The sequence below is a fragment of the Mugil cephalus genome, chromosome 1 (assembly GCF_022458985.1).
Source record: "Mugil cephalus isolate CIBA_MC_2020 chromosome 1, CIBA_Mcephalus_1.1, whole genome shotgun sequence".
In the NCBI taxonomy this organism is placed as follows: domain Eukaryota; kingdom Metazoa; phylum Chordata; class Actinopteri; order Mugiliformes; family Mugilidae; genus Mugil; species Mugil cephalus.
The window spans coordinates 25,063,292-25,075,781 of record NC_061770.1 but is presented as its reverse complement, the minus strand read 5'-3'; the positions used below and the strand labels follow the sequence as shown (position 1 = coordinate 25,075,781).

At 42.6% G+C, this 12,490-nt stretch overlaps 1 protein-coding gene across 2 annotated transcripts in view; it reads right to left on the bottom strand.

The window, feature by feature from the left end:
• Positions 1-1,884: 1,884 nt before the first annotated feature.
• Positions 1,885-12,490, bottom strand: part of slco4a1 (solute carrier organic anion transporter family, member 4A1) — a 34,374-nt gene continuing 23,768 nt past the window's right edge. For both annotated transcript variants that reach the window (XM_047611442.1, XM_047611433.1), the window contains 6 exons: positions 12,121-12,391; positions 11,812-11,974; positions 10,387-10,562; positions 9,013-9,077; positions 8,768-8,916; positions 1,885-6,856 (listed from right to left, as the gene is read on the bottom strand). In XM_047611442.1, the coding sequence (XP_047467398.1) occupies positions 6,686-6,856; positions 8,768-8,916; positions 9,013-9,077; positions 10,387-10,562; positions 11,812-11,974; positions 12,121-12,391 (995 nt within the window). In that variant the 3' untranslated portion in view covers positions 1,885-6,685. The remainder of the gene's footprint in view (positions 6,857-8,767; positions 8,917-9,012; positions 9,078-10,386; positions 10,563-11,811; positions 11,975-12,120; positions 12,392-12,490) is intronic.

The window sequence follows — 12,490 nt, the reverse complement described above, 5'->3', positions numbered from 1 at the left end:
TGAAGCTCCTGAACGATGCTTCCCATCACATCCCAGGCCTCGCTGTAACTTAGCAGCACGGACAAAGACTCACAGGAATGTGTGCTCGCTCGAGAAGGTCAGAGTGACAGGAAAAGGAACATGGACTTATTTAGAGCTCAATCCAATAAAATATGACCTATGATGTCTCCCACGCAGCCTATAAATGCTTTGCATGCTGATTCAGATCCTTCCAGTCACTCCTCTTTATCTTCGTCCGTATAATAGAAGAGAATTGTGATACACACTCAGGTTAAGATGCTGTATGAGACACTCAAACCCAGGATGTTTAGTTTCTGTATCTTGGAGCATAATTATTATGTTAGCTGCATTTAAACATTAGACGTCATTATTCTGCATTAATATTTAATATTACAGGCGTGGGAAGGACATCTAACAGAGTGGTCCCTGTGGTCCCTAAAGCCAGGATGGTGGCGGCTTTGAAACATGGTTGCGTAGCACCACCTAGTGGTTGGAAGTGAATGTTATACCGAGTCGGTGATCTCTGCCCTCACCGCTGTGTTGAGGTATCTTGATTTATGAGTCCATTTGTTCAAAAACTTTTCTCATTTGGAGTTTTTGCATATCGTGGTGAGTCCTCTTCAGTTCCTGGAGAACATTGCTGACATGAAAGTATTTCTCCACAAGGTGTGCATCAGTTCCAGTGTCAGCTCATTGGTTTTTACTACCGATCTTTTACACGGCCACATATTTACTCCTCATATTTATCTATAAATTAATTACAGATTAAAACCGTATGCGAACTCTTCTGGGCAAGAACCAACAATGAAATGACACCAAGAACCATTTAATAAGTATGTTCACTTACCTCTCACGTCTGAAGCGTGGAGTTGAAAAGGCTGCATCTCCCAGGTATGTAAACCTGTTCAGGGACTTAAATGTCATCTGATGCTATTTTATTTTCAAACTGGACGTGCTAAAGGGAGGTCATTCTTCTTACTTGACAGTGTTTGTGTTTGACTCGCTTTAAACACCCTGAAATTATTCATTCATTTTCTGTAACCGCTTGACCTCTGCAGACCTAACAAGCTTGTCTCTGGATAGTGGGAGGAAGCCGGAGTTCCCAGACAGAACTTACGCAAACACAGGGAGAACATGCAAACTCCACACAGAAAGGCCCCGGTTGGCCGAGGGATTAGAACCCAGAACCTTCTTGCTGTGAGGCATCAGTGCTCTGGATACAATTACTAGTTATTTTACATGTTTCTTCAATTACAGATTGGTTCCAGTGTATTGAACCTTATTTCAGGAATATTACTGGTGAATGGTAGCATATAGCATTAGATGCTAAATTTGAGAATACGTATTAATGATGGATTTGTATGGAAGCCCTAAATGGTTTTAAATAAATAACTCGAGATCTTCAGAAAACAAAGCTCTGTTTTCTCAACATCTCCAGAAACGTTACCCAGCAAATGTAAAAGCACAAAAAAACAGCTCACTTACAGTAGACCTATTACATTAGGCTATTATTATTATTGTTATTTTGACATTAATACCAGTTTTAAGGGCAGCTCGCTTGAGTTAAATATATCGAGATTTCAAAAAATCAGAGGAAATTAACTCGTTATCACAGGAAAACAGGAAAAAATAATATAACCGCTTAGGTCTTCCATAGATTTGTTGCATTAAGTTCCCCAGTAAGTAATGAAGTGGACGAGTGTACTAGAACCTGACTCCTTTCATAATCACAGACATGAACCCAGCTGGGAGGATTTCTGTTGAGTTAGAGCCTATTGAGTAAAGGAACCGTTGGCTGGACGTAATACAGTATGTGTCTAAGCTTTTCAGACCAGAGACACTCACACGAAATGACTAAGAAACACAAGAGATGCAAAAGCAATCTGCTGTTCAGCTTTTGTAATTAGAAAACACTTGACATCTTAGAATCATTCCGTAAAAAGATAATAGATTTCAAGTCTAACGTTTCCTTCATTTCTTTTTTTCCCCTTTAAAAATAAAAATAAAAATTATACAGTACCAAAAATCAAAAACAATATAATAATAATAATAAAAAAATGAATAGAAATCAGTTTACATGTTCGTCAAAGCTCAGGGACGTAAAAGCACAGCTAGGATGACTGCATATATATACATTCATATGGAAATAAAAACCCCTCGACATCAGCTGGAACAGAGAACTACTACAACAACAACAAAACAGGCAACATCCAGCAGGTTGTGTTTCACTTCATATCACGTTAACGGTACAGATGAGAGGACAAGGGGGCGGAGCCAGGGCAGCATTCCTGTTTGATGCAAAAATCTAACGTAAAAGCTTAAACATTATCAATAAATTATTTGCATAAATAAGGTAAATGATAAAAACAAAACAAACATAAAAATAACAAGTGCAAGAGTTGTTAAGCAAAGCTGCTTTGGCACATTTGTGTACTTACAGTACTGTGATAACTAGGTCCAGATAACAGTGCTGTGATTTATTTTTTTTTTCTCTTATGCTGTGTGAGTTGCCAATTGTGCGTCGGCCATTACAGACCCAGCTTACAAGCAGCTTCCTAGAATATTAAAGGCTTTCTGACATCAGCGTTTAAAACCAGCCAGACATTGCGTCAATGTTTGCTGCAAACACAGGGCCAAAGCCTCGGGTAGCAATTCAGAATATGAGTCTGGTAGTGCGCCATCTGGATTTCAAATGTGTTTAAACTGAAAGAAAGAAAGAAAAACTCCTCGGCAAGCAATTGAATAGTCCAACAACCAACCAGAACCAGCCATCTAGTTGTAAATAAATTCAACTCCATGATGCTCAGTTGACGTATGAGGCCGAGTTGCTGTAGCTCTTCTGTCCATCACCACATAGAAACCAGACCGAACATTTTGATTGGCCCAGCAGGTCTCTGCAGATGCGTTATCAGGAAAAAAAAAGTTTGGACGCGGGAGGTTGGTTATTTAGCAGTGCAGGTACAGCCATGGCCAAAACTCTTGAAAATGACACGTATTAATTTTCAGAAAGTATGCTGCCTCATTTTTGATGATGTCAATTTGAATAGTGATGAAAATGAAGGACCATAAAAGGACCGGCTAACATCATGCCAGTGACTCTCTAGTCAACACAGGTGTTTGTTAAAACGAGGCTGGAAGCTTTTAAATCAGGGAAGTGCTTGAAACCACTGTTCTTCCTCTGTTAACCATGGTTACCTACAGGAAACACGTGCAGTCACCATTGCTTTGCATAAAAAGGACTTCACTGGTGAGGATGTTGCTGCCTTTAAGAGGGTTTATCTAAATAAACCATTTATTGGCTCATTAAGAACTTCAAGGAGAGAGGTTCAATTGTTGTGAAGAAGAATTCACGGCGCCCAAGAAAGTCCAGCAAGCGCCAGGACTGTCTCCTAAAGTTGATTCAGCTGCAGGACGGGGGCATGATAAGTGCAGAGCTTGCTCAGGAATGGTGGCAGGTAGGCGTGAGTGCATCTGCAGGCTTTTGGAGGATGACCTGGTGTCAAGAAGGGCGGCAAAGAAGCCACTTCTCTCCAGGAAAATACATCAGGGACAGGGACTGGACTGCTGAGGAAACTCATTTACTCTGATGAATCCCCTTTCTGATTGGTTGGGGCATCTGGAAAAAAGCTTGTCTGGAGAAGAAAAGGTAAGCGCTACCATCAGTCCTGCATCACGCCAACAGTAAAGAATCCTGAGACCATTCATTTGTGGGGTCGCCAAAACATCCTCCGAGAGCAACGCCTCCCAACCATCCAAGAACAGTTTGGCGGTGAATAATGTCTTTTTCCGGAATGATGGAGCACTCCGCCATGAGACAAAAGAGATGACTAAATGGCTCGGGGAATAACACATCGAAATTTTGGGTCCATCTAATCCCGTTCAGAACTTGCAGTAGATCAAGAGGTTGGTGGACATATAAAAACCCACAAATGCTGAGAAACTCCAATCATTTGTTATGCAAGAGTGGGCTGCCATCAGTCAGAATGTGGCCCAGAAGTTAATTGACCAGGGCAAATTATAAGGGTCTCGAAAAAGAAGGGTCAACATTGCAGATATTGACTCTTTTCAAAAACTCAACGTAACTGTCAATAAAAGCCTTTGTCATTTACAAATGGCTATGATTATACTTCAGTATGCCACAGTAACATTTGACAAAAAGATCTAAAACCACTGAAGCAGCAAACTTTGTGAAAACCAACACTTTGTGTCATTCTCAAAACTTTTGGCCACGGCTCACAAAATCTGACTTGAACTTGTAAATTAACATGGTCTTGAGAAAAGCTACATTTCATAAGCTTTAAGTCAAGCTGCTTTATTAGAAATGTCACTGTGCACGAAGCCCCACCCAGGCAATTTCATTGGCTCTGGAGATCTTTGCGGGGGCCTGATCAGTCGGTCTGGCTTCTTAAGTTAATCAGTGAATCATATTCATGGCAAGTTTTAACCTCGAGTTGAATTAGTTTACAACACAATGTCATTTTCTTGCAACATCTGACCGTTTTAAAAAGCTGCTGTCAGCGGCCCTTTTTAAGATAAACATTAAAGTTTGTTAAAGTGCAGCAATGCAGTTTCTCCCGAAGAGAAGCATCGGAGCTGTTGCTGTTAATTTGGCAGAGAGTAATCTATCTGTATGTACATGGATTTCAAGTCCATCGCAGTTAGGTTTTTTTCTTCCCGTCTGTTTACTACATTGAAATTTAAATACGACCCACGATGCATCAAAAAACTGTCTTGTAGCTATCAAAAATACACATGTGCTTTTTTTGATTCAAAATATAGTCGTGACGTATTTGTGCTGCTGTTTTGTCACATATTAATCATTCATAATTGTATAAGTTCAGAAAGTATTCAGACTAGTTTTTTTTCTTCACGTTTTCATTTAGATTCAATGGCAACATGTGGAAACATGATTTTAGAATTTTTGCAAACAGAACTAAAACTTAAAAGTATCAGACCATTCGTTCCAAACTGCATCGAATTGCATTGAAGTCCAAGAACTCTCTATAGAAGTGACTGAATTTGTCCTTGGTTATGACGTCTCTGCTACTTTCTTTCTGCTAATATTATTACACATTTTATACCCCTATGCTTTTTGACGTTTTGCGGATTTACATTCATAAGAAAAACTAAATAAATAAATACAACACGATGTAATTAGGCTGCATTGATCCCAAGAGAGACTGTGTGAACCAACGTTGCACCCACACGTCTGTTCAGGCTTTGATAATTATCAAGTAAAGAGATTAATGTCAGTAAAGGTGGAGATGTTTCAAATACTGCCAGGTAGTTTGTGAATTCTCATCATGTTTTTAATTTTAAAAATATGAGAGGAATAAAAGGCATGCTATTAACTCTGCACACTGTATTGGAGTGAAGTGGAGAGTAGCAGAGACATCATAACCATTCATTCATTTTCTGGAATCGCTTCTCCTCTGGAGGGTCGCGATGGGGAGGTCGGGAGCCTGAGAGAGCTGTCACTGGGTGAGAGGCAGGATATATCCTGGTCTGGCCTAACAAGCATGTCTTCGGACATTGGGAGGAAGCTGGAGTACCCGGAGGGAAACCACGCAGACACAGGGAGAACATGCAAACTCCACACAGAAAGAAAGGCCCCAATCAGACGATGGATCTAAACCCAGATCCTGTGCAAAGGGTTAGGGTTAGGGCTAGGGCTAGGGTTGGGGTTAGGCACCACAGGAAACACAGACATAGGGGTGTAAGTTCTAAATCACACGCAAAACTAATCCTGTGGGAATGAAGATTTAGTCTGATCTTAATGTTGGAAGCCAATTTAAAAATTAGACACCTACAATTCCACTTGGAATTAGCTTCACTGTATTAAACTTCTTCTCCTTGGGGCAGGTATTTCAGGCACTTTTTTGTTTTTGATACCATCAGTGACGCATGACGGAATCCCGAGGGAGGACCTCAAAGACGACCCAGGATTGGATGTCTCATTTCTGCACCGCGCTCGCTGGCCTGGAACAAACAGCCAACACAAAGCTGGAGGAGCTTCAGGACAAGTCTCTGATTGTTCATGAGCCAATCGGCCAAAGCCCTGACATCCAGCCAAAGGGGTTCATTTGAGGTCTGGATACTTCTGCTATTTGAAAAATCGAAAGTACATTAATTCAACTACTAGCGAGCAAAAAAAAAAAGGTTCTGAATACTTTCTGAAATAGGTTCGAGGGCCCATTGACACTGTTGGCCTTAAATAAGACATGTGAAATGAAAGGACTGGATTATAACCGGCCGTAGATATTTGTGCACAGCATATTAGGCCATGGCTTCGTCTGTGGGTAGAAAATAAAGTCGACGGAACAGAAGAAGAAGATGGATATAAATGCTTCACGCACCACACACAGTAGTTGTCAGACGTCTCATAGTCTCATGAAACAGAAATGAAATCAGTTTCTAAAAGCTCATGAACTGATGACTTTTTTGATGCTTCTTGTACATAAATAAAACGAAGTGTGTGGCTTAGCCCTGTCAACCAAACACTCAGATGCACACACATGCAGCCGAAGCAGGATTTCTTTTTTTTTTTTCCAAAAAGAGCAGCATGTCAAGAGTCATAATGTGCTATAGAAAAAGTGTGTGTGTTAGTGTGAGTGTGTGCATGAAGGCATTCTGGGGCTGTTTGTCTCACGCACTCCATCGGTGGCTACTACGAGGCGTCTTGACGTCATAACCTCGCGTGCAGGTTGACGATGACGCCGTCCTCGGGCAGGTCTTTGATGGGCAGGTCGCAACCGTGTCCCAGACCGTGGTCGGTGCTCTCACAGCTGCTCTGCGGTGACTCCGGCGGAGGCTGGTACAAGATGCTGGCTACTAGGAAAAACATCGTCCCCAAAACCTGAAATAAGACGAGGATAGGTGATGATGAGAGGGAGGAGGAAAGGTCTTGAGTTCAGGAGGATTTTTCTTTTCCCCAGCAAGATTTACACACAGGCACATCCACAAGCAGCCCATACATTGCGCTTGAACATAGGCGTGTCAAGCACCCTTAAAATAAGAGTTAAAAAAAACGTTTTTCTATTGGTCTGTCTTTTTTCTGTTTTGTTTTTTAAAGTTTCAACTCCCCTTCTGTTCAGCAGTTGGTCTTTAATGGAACCCAGGACTCATCACACTAACCAAAAGAATGAGGTCAAATATGTGCCGGACCACCTCCACATGTGGACTGACTCTCAAATACGTCCTCAGTGTGTTAGCATCTGTAATTAAAACTGAAAACGTGCAATTCCACCGGACAGATGTTGATGTGAGGTCTGAATAGTTGCTCAGATGGTGCAAATGTCTGATAATCACTGGCCAAAATATGTCAATATTATGGCCAATGACATGAAAAAATGTTTATTTTAACATCACATATTCTTTTAGAATGAAGAATGTTTTATCATGGGATGTTTATAGGCCCACGGCAAGGCAGCACGTTTGCTCCAACTTGGTTTATACTTTTATTTGTGGTTACAGTCAGGCCTGTTTATAAAACCCTGTTGAACCAACAAAATGTTGCCACAGAGGAAATAAAGTCCAGATGAGTGAAACAGACTCAAAATCATCTCCAAAGTCTTGTGGCCGTCATGTGTCAAACTGCCAAGAGCTGCTGTAAGACGGAGTTTAAAATGCTTTGAGTCAGAGAAAATCCGTTTGACTTCCTTAGAAGTGACCGGCAGCAGACAAGCTGTGGTTTAATGTTTGAGTGTTTCAAGAGAAGATAAGAAATACTTCTGAGAAAAGTGGCGCTTATGTCTTTTATGAGCTTGGAAACCATGAACAGGATTTGTACAACTTTTATTCCCTTTGATCCTTGGACAACAGAACTTCTCACCAGCACCTGGCAGCTGGAAACGCCCTTATTATGCAAGAAATTAAAGAAACTGCACAAGATGAAATCCTACTGCACTAGCAAAATGTTTCCAAAAAAAATCTGACTGCAGAACAGATCTGGATTCTACATCAGATGCTCTGTTAGCTTGTGCGTCAGCATCGGCGTGGTAAGTAGTGCATTTTCCACCTAGGCCTTCAGTGCCCTCCTGTTTTATACACCCCACCCCCCATGGAAAAAAAATAGTGTTTCCCTCTGAGCCTGTGACCCAGGGATACTGCTCCTAGTTAGTGGACTAAAAGTGGCTGACAAATCCTTTCCTGTAGCATCTGAGTTGCCCAACCTTTCTTAACGATGTCCAGCTTTTCTTGAAAAGTCCATCTTGAAAATGACTTTGACATAAATTCTCAACTCAATCCATTTCTTCTCCTCCGTCAGCCATCGTGCAGTGACAAAGCAGCATTAAATCAACACAACTACCCTTTTTCTCATCTAGCTCACAACAGATTCAGTTTGCTAGCTCTGGCTAGCCACACTCTGACTATCCAATCAAAGGGCGTGAATATGCTGACGTCACCGTGCGCCTGCTAGCCTGCCCTGGTGTCCTGAACACAAAATCGGATTGGTTAAAGCAACAGTTTGATCAACACTGTTTTTATGCCACAGGGCCTGCAGAACTGATTCTGAAGGCCTCCAGGCAGATTTATTTGAGCCTAGCAACAAATCATGGCTGAAATGTGATTGGATGAGAGCTTTTATGTTAAAATACATATTTGGAAGCAGCGCAACGAGGGGAAAAGCTAGGAAAGGAAGCAAATAGACATTTTAATTATTGAATAGTATTCATGGAAAATATAATTAAGTCAGTTATTCAGATATTGTTAAGGCCTGCTGAGAAGGTCTTGCAGGCCCTGACGGCCCACCACTGGTTAGCATTACCTTGTAGATAATCCCGGCGACCAGTGTGTACCGGCTCATGGCTGAGTTGTGATAGAGGTAGCAGGAACCCTGCTCACCACACTGATCCTGCCACAGCAAGCAGGAGATGTCGATTACGGAGCCGAAGGCTATGGGTCCTGGGATACCACCTGCCAGGAACACAGCAGTGCAGACTGACGTTAGAAAACACTTTGGTTTCGGTTTAAAAAAGTAGAAATGACAGAGAGAATGCAGCGGGAGCCTACCGAGTGTGCGCACCACAATCCACTGGATGCCGAGTCCAAATGATCTCTGGCTGTCTGGCACACACCTACGCAGGACATTGTTGTCAGACATGTAGAGATAATGATTCTCTAACTTTATTCCAACACAGCTTGACACGTTCCTAAGCCACATCTGCTGGTGCTTCTGCTTTGGTCTTTCCGTCTCTTTTTGAATCATTACTGAGGTGTTGGTGCTGTCATAAAAAATGTGGCTCTGAATCATCCTGGGCTTAATTACAACATGATATTTTTCTGAAGGGGTTTCACAAAATCACAATTTCCTTTTTGAGGATGAGAATGACTTACTGATCATAGCCTGAATTTTGCCAGGTCATGTGCATTCTAAGGCTGGTTTATACCATGTAGAATAAAAAGAAAATACTTCACTCATCCCCTGGGGGAAACATGAGAAAGTGATGCATTTATCCATTGCACTACTGGCCAATGCATTTTTTTTTTTTTTTTGAGTGACAGTCAGAAACTCAGTTAAACTCACTACATATTTCACTCCTGTAATGCATTTTTATGCTGAGGCTGTGTTTGTGCATGAAAAGAACTTGAGTATGCAACAAGTGTTTACGTATTTAAAATAAATTGAATCGTGTGGGGATGCAGTGGATAATGAGGACACATGTCTGGCTGATTGGGTTATTTTTGCATCCAGAATGACTCAGTGCAAATTGTCAGACGCGTTAAAACCAGCGGACGCAGTTTGACTCGTTGTGGGAATTATTTAACCCTCGCTGTGAGAAGCAAATGTTGCGCCAAAAATGTGTATTTTTCTTAGACGCAGGGCTGCATCCTGCACAGACTATATCACAGAGCCTCCTTCATTATGTTGCTGTGAAGTGGAAATTAAAAACGCTGCGGTTGCCATGGATGAAACACACTCGGCCTCAGTGGGAACTGTCCAAACGCACTCTGCTGTAAAAGCTATTATTATTTTCCATGATGAAGCAGCAGGTGCAGACACACAAAGCAACAAGCAGTTCCATTTAACATACACCCATCAGGCATAACATTGTGACCACCTCCTAATATTGTGTAAATCTCCCCTTGTGCCTCCACCTCTGTGGATCATCCCACAGATACTTGATCAGTTTGGGATCTAGTGAATTGGAGGCGAGGGCAACACAGTTCTTCATGTTTTTTTATAGTTGTTCCTAAACTGTTTTTCTGCATCCTGATGGCTAGGTAACGTCCATGAATGAATGCCAGGTCCAAAAGTTTCTGGGCAGAACATTGAATTGTCCCAACATGGTTTATGTTACTCACTTCTCCTCTCAGTGGTTACAATGTTGTGGCTGATCGGTGAATTGGATTGAAGGGGTTACAGATTTCGTCGTGGCCACCCACCTGAGCGTAGCCGTGAGGGCTGGTATGCTACAGAGAAAGGTGAAGCAGATGACGATGAACAGCAAGGAGAGGAAGACTGGCATGTGGTGGCAGGAGCTGGGACACTTCCCAGCCAGAGCGAAGCCCTCGCCCCCCCAGGACACGTTACCCACCACACAGCTGCACATAGAGTACACCTAAAAACACAGAACAGACTCGGTTAAACTCGGTTTAATTAGTGTGGTCAATCTGCCACTAAACAATACAGGCTGCGTAGAAAACGGACGCCATGACGGCCCCTCAAAAGTGAAGCCAAAACTGGTAGAGCTCCCCCTGGTGGATGGCTGCAGTATATGTAATAAGCCCCGCCCCTTCCTTGTTAGTGGGCGGGACTTGAGCCAAGTTTCTTCATTTTCCTGCATTGTAGGCATTTAATAAAATGCTGATTTATGTTCACGTGTCCATTTCTCTGAGAAGTTTTGTTTCGGTTATTCGATGCGAAATCACAATGACAAACAGTTGCCATGAGAACAGCTATGCTAAGCTAAGCTTTTGGAGGTAATTCTTTACATATGTTATCTTAAAGAATGAATGTATCAATATCCCAACATGCAGGGAGTGAAGCTCACACACACACACACACACACAACGTAGAACAAACCGTGGATGCCAGCTTCTTAAAAGCTTTGCTCATTAGTAGAAAGGCTGGATTTGAACATGGGCTTCTTCCCTCGGTTAGGATGTGCTCATCCAAATACGGCGCCAGCGGTGGATTTACAGAGCTTAAGCCCTGAGTCTTTCTGCAGCACAACCCTGAAGTCTGAGCTGAGCATCGTGCGAGGCTTCTTTATTTTATTTATTTAATTATTTATTTATTTTTAACTAAGCCCTAATCATGGCTGTGTCAGAAGAATCGTAGGCCACCTGAACATTTTGACTAGAGCCTCTGGACATTCATGAGTCATTGGAGCACCAGCCATTGGAGAAAGAAGATAGACTTGTGAATATACCAATGATCCTGATAACTCAGAACCTTAACTTCTGATAAATCTTACTTTAAACACTCTATGGCTGGAGCACTTGTTGGTAAGCTTCCTTCAGCTCAGTTATACTGACCCCAAATATCTTCAAACTAACCACTACCAGGTAATCTGATAAATCTGATAACTTTATCATCTCCTCCAAAAGCTTTGTGCATCACAGAGTGTACTTGCGGCAAATGTCATATATGCGGCTGATAATCATAAGTCCTCTGCTGCAAATTACACCTTTTTCAGTTTGCATTAGCATTGGAAATATGAATGACTTTATTTTGCATTCATTTCGTTAGAACTCAAATTGAAGGACATCCCATCAGAAGAAAAGTTCCAGCAGGAGCGAGCAACACTAGGCTGTGCCCTGTACATAAATCAAGTTTAATTTCCCTCCGGACAGAGTGTGCTGTACCTGTTTGCCCGTGGAAGGGTCAGTGTGGTTGATGGAGGTGCAGCCAGCGTGGCAGGGGGAGTAGTACATTATACCGTCCGCCCCGCACACTGGGTTGTACAGCTCCCTGACGCAGCTACAGTTGGCGTTGCAGTGCACCATCAGGTTCTCGTCTATGGAAGAGCTGCAGACGGGACGGAAAGGAGACAAAGGCGAGAGGGAAAAATCAGTTTGCAACAATTCAACAATTCATTATGTATGAAGCTTGAAGGGGACATAAACATTCCTTAACTGAATCCAAATAAGCGTGACTGACAGGTGCTAACATACCTATTCCTGAGGCGCAGTTTGCTGGGCTTGTCATACAGGTGCCTGTACCGGTCCAGCTGTTGTCCCCCCATCAGATCGGGCTGATACGGTGCCGTGACGCCAGCCATGGGCACGTTGGGGCAGTGGATGAGAAAGATGAAGATGGCCAGCAGACTGACCATCGCACACATCATGCAGAACCGGATGATGCCTCGACAGCGCAGGTTCAACCTTTTCACGATGTAGCCACCGAGGAAGGTGCCCCCGCCTCCTGCTGGTACCACCATGTATCCTTAGAGGGGGGAGGAGAAGATGTATATTAAGCCCTGCACCTTCCATGGTCTAGTTGGGGCGTCCTCGTCATGTCCATCCTGACTTTTCCCCTCCCTTC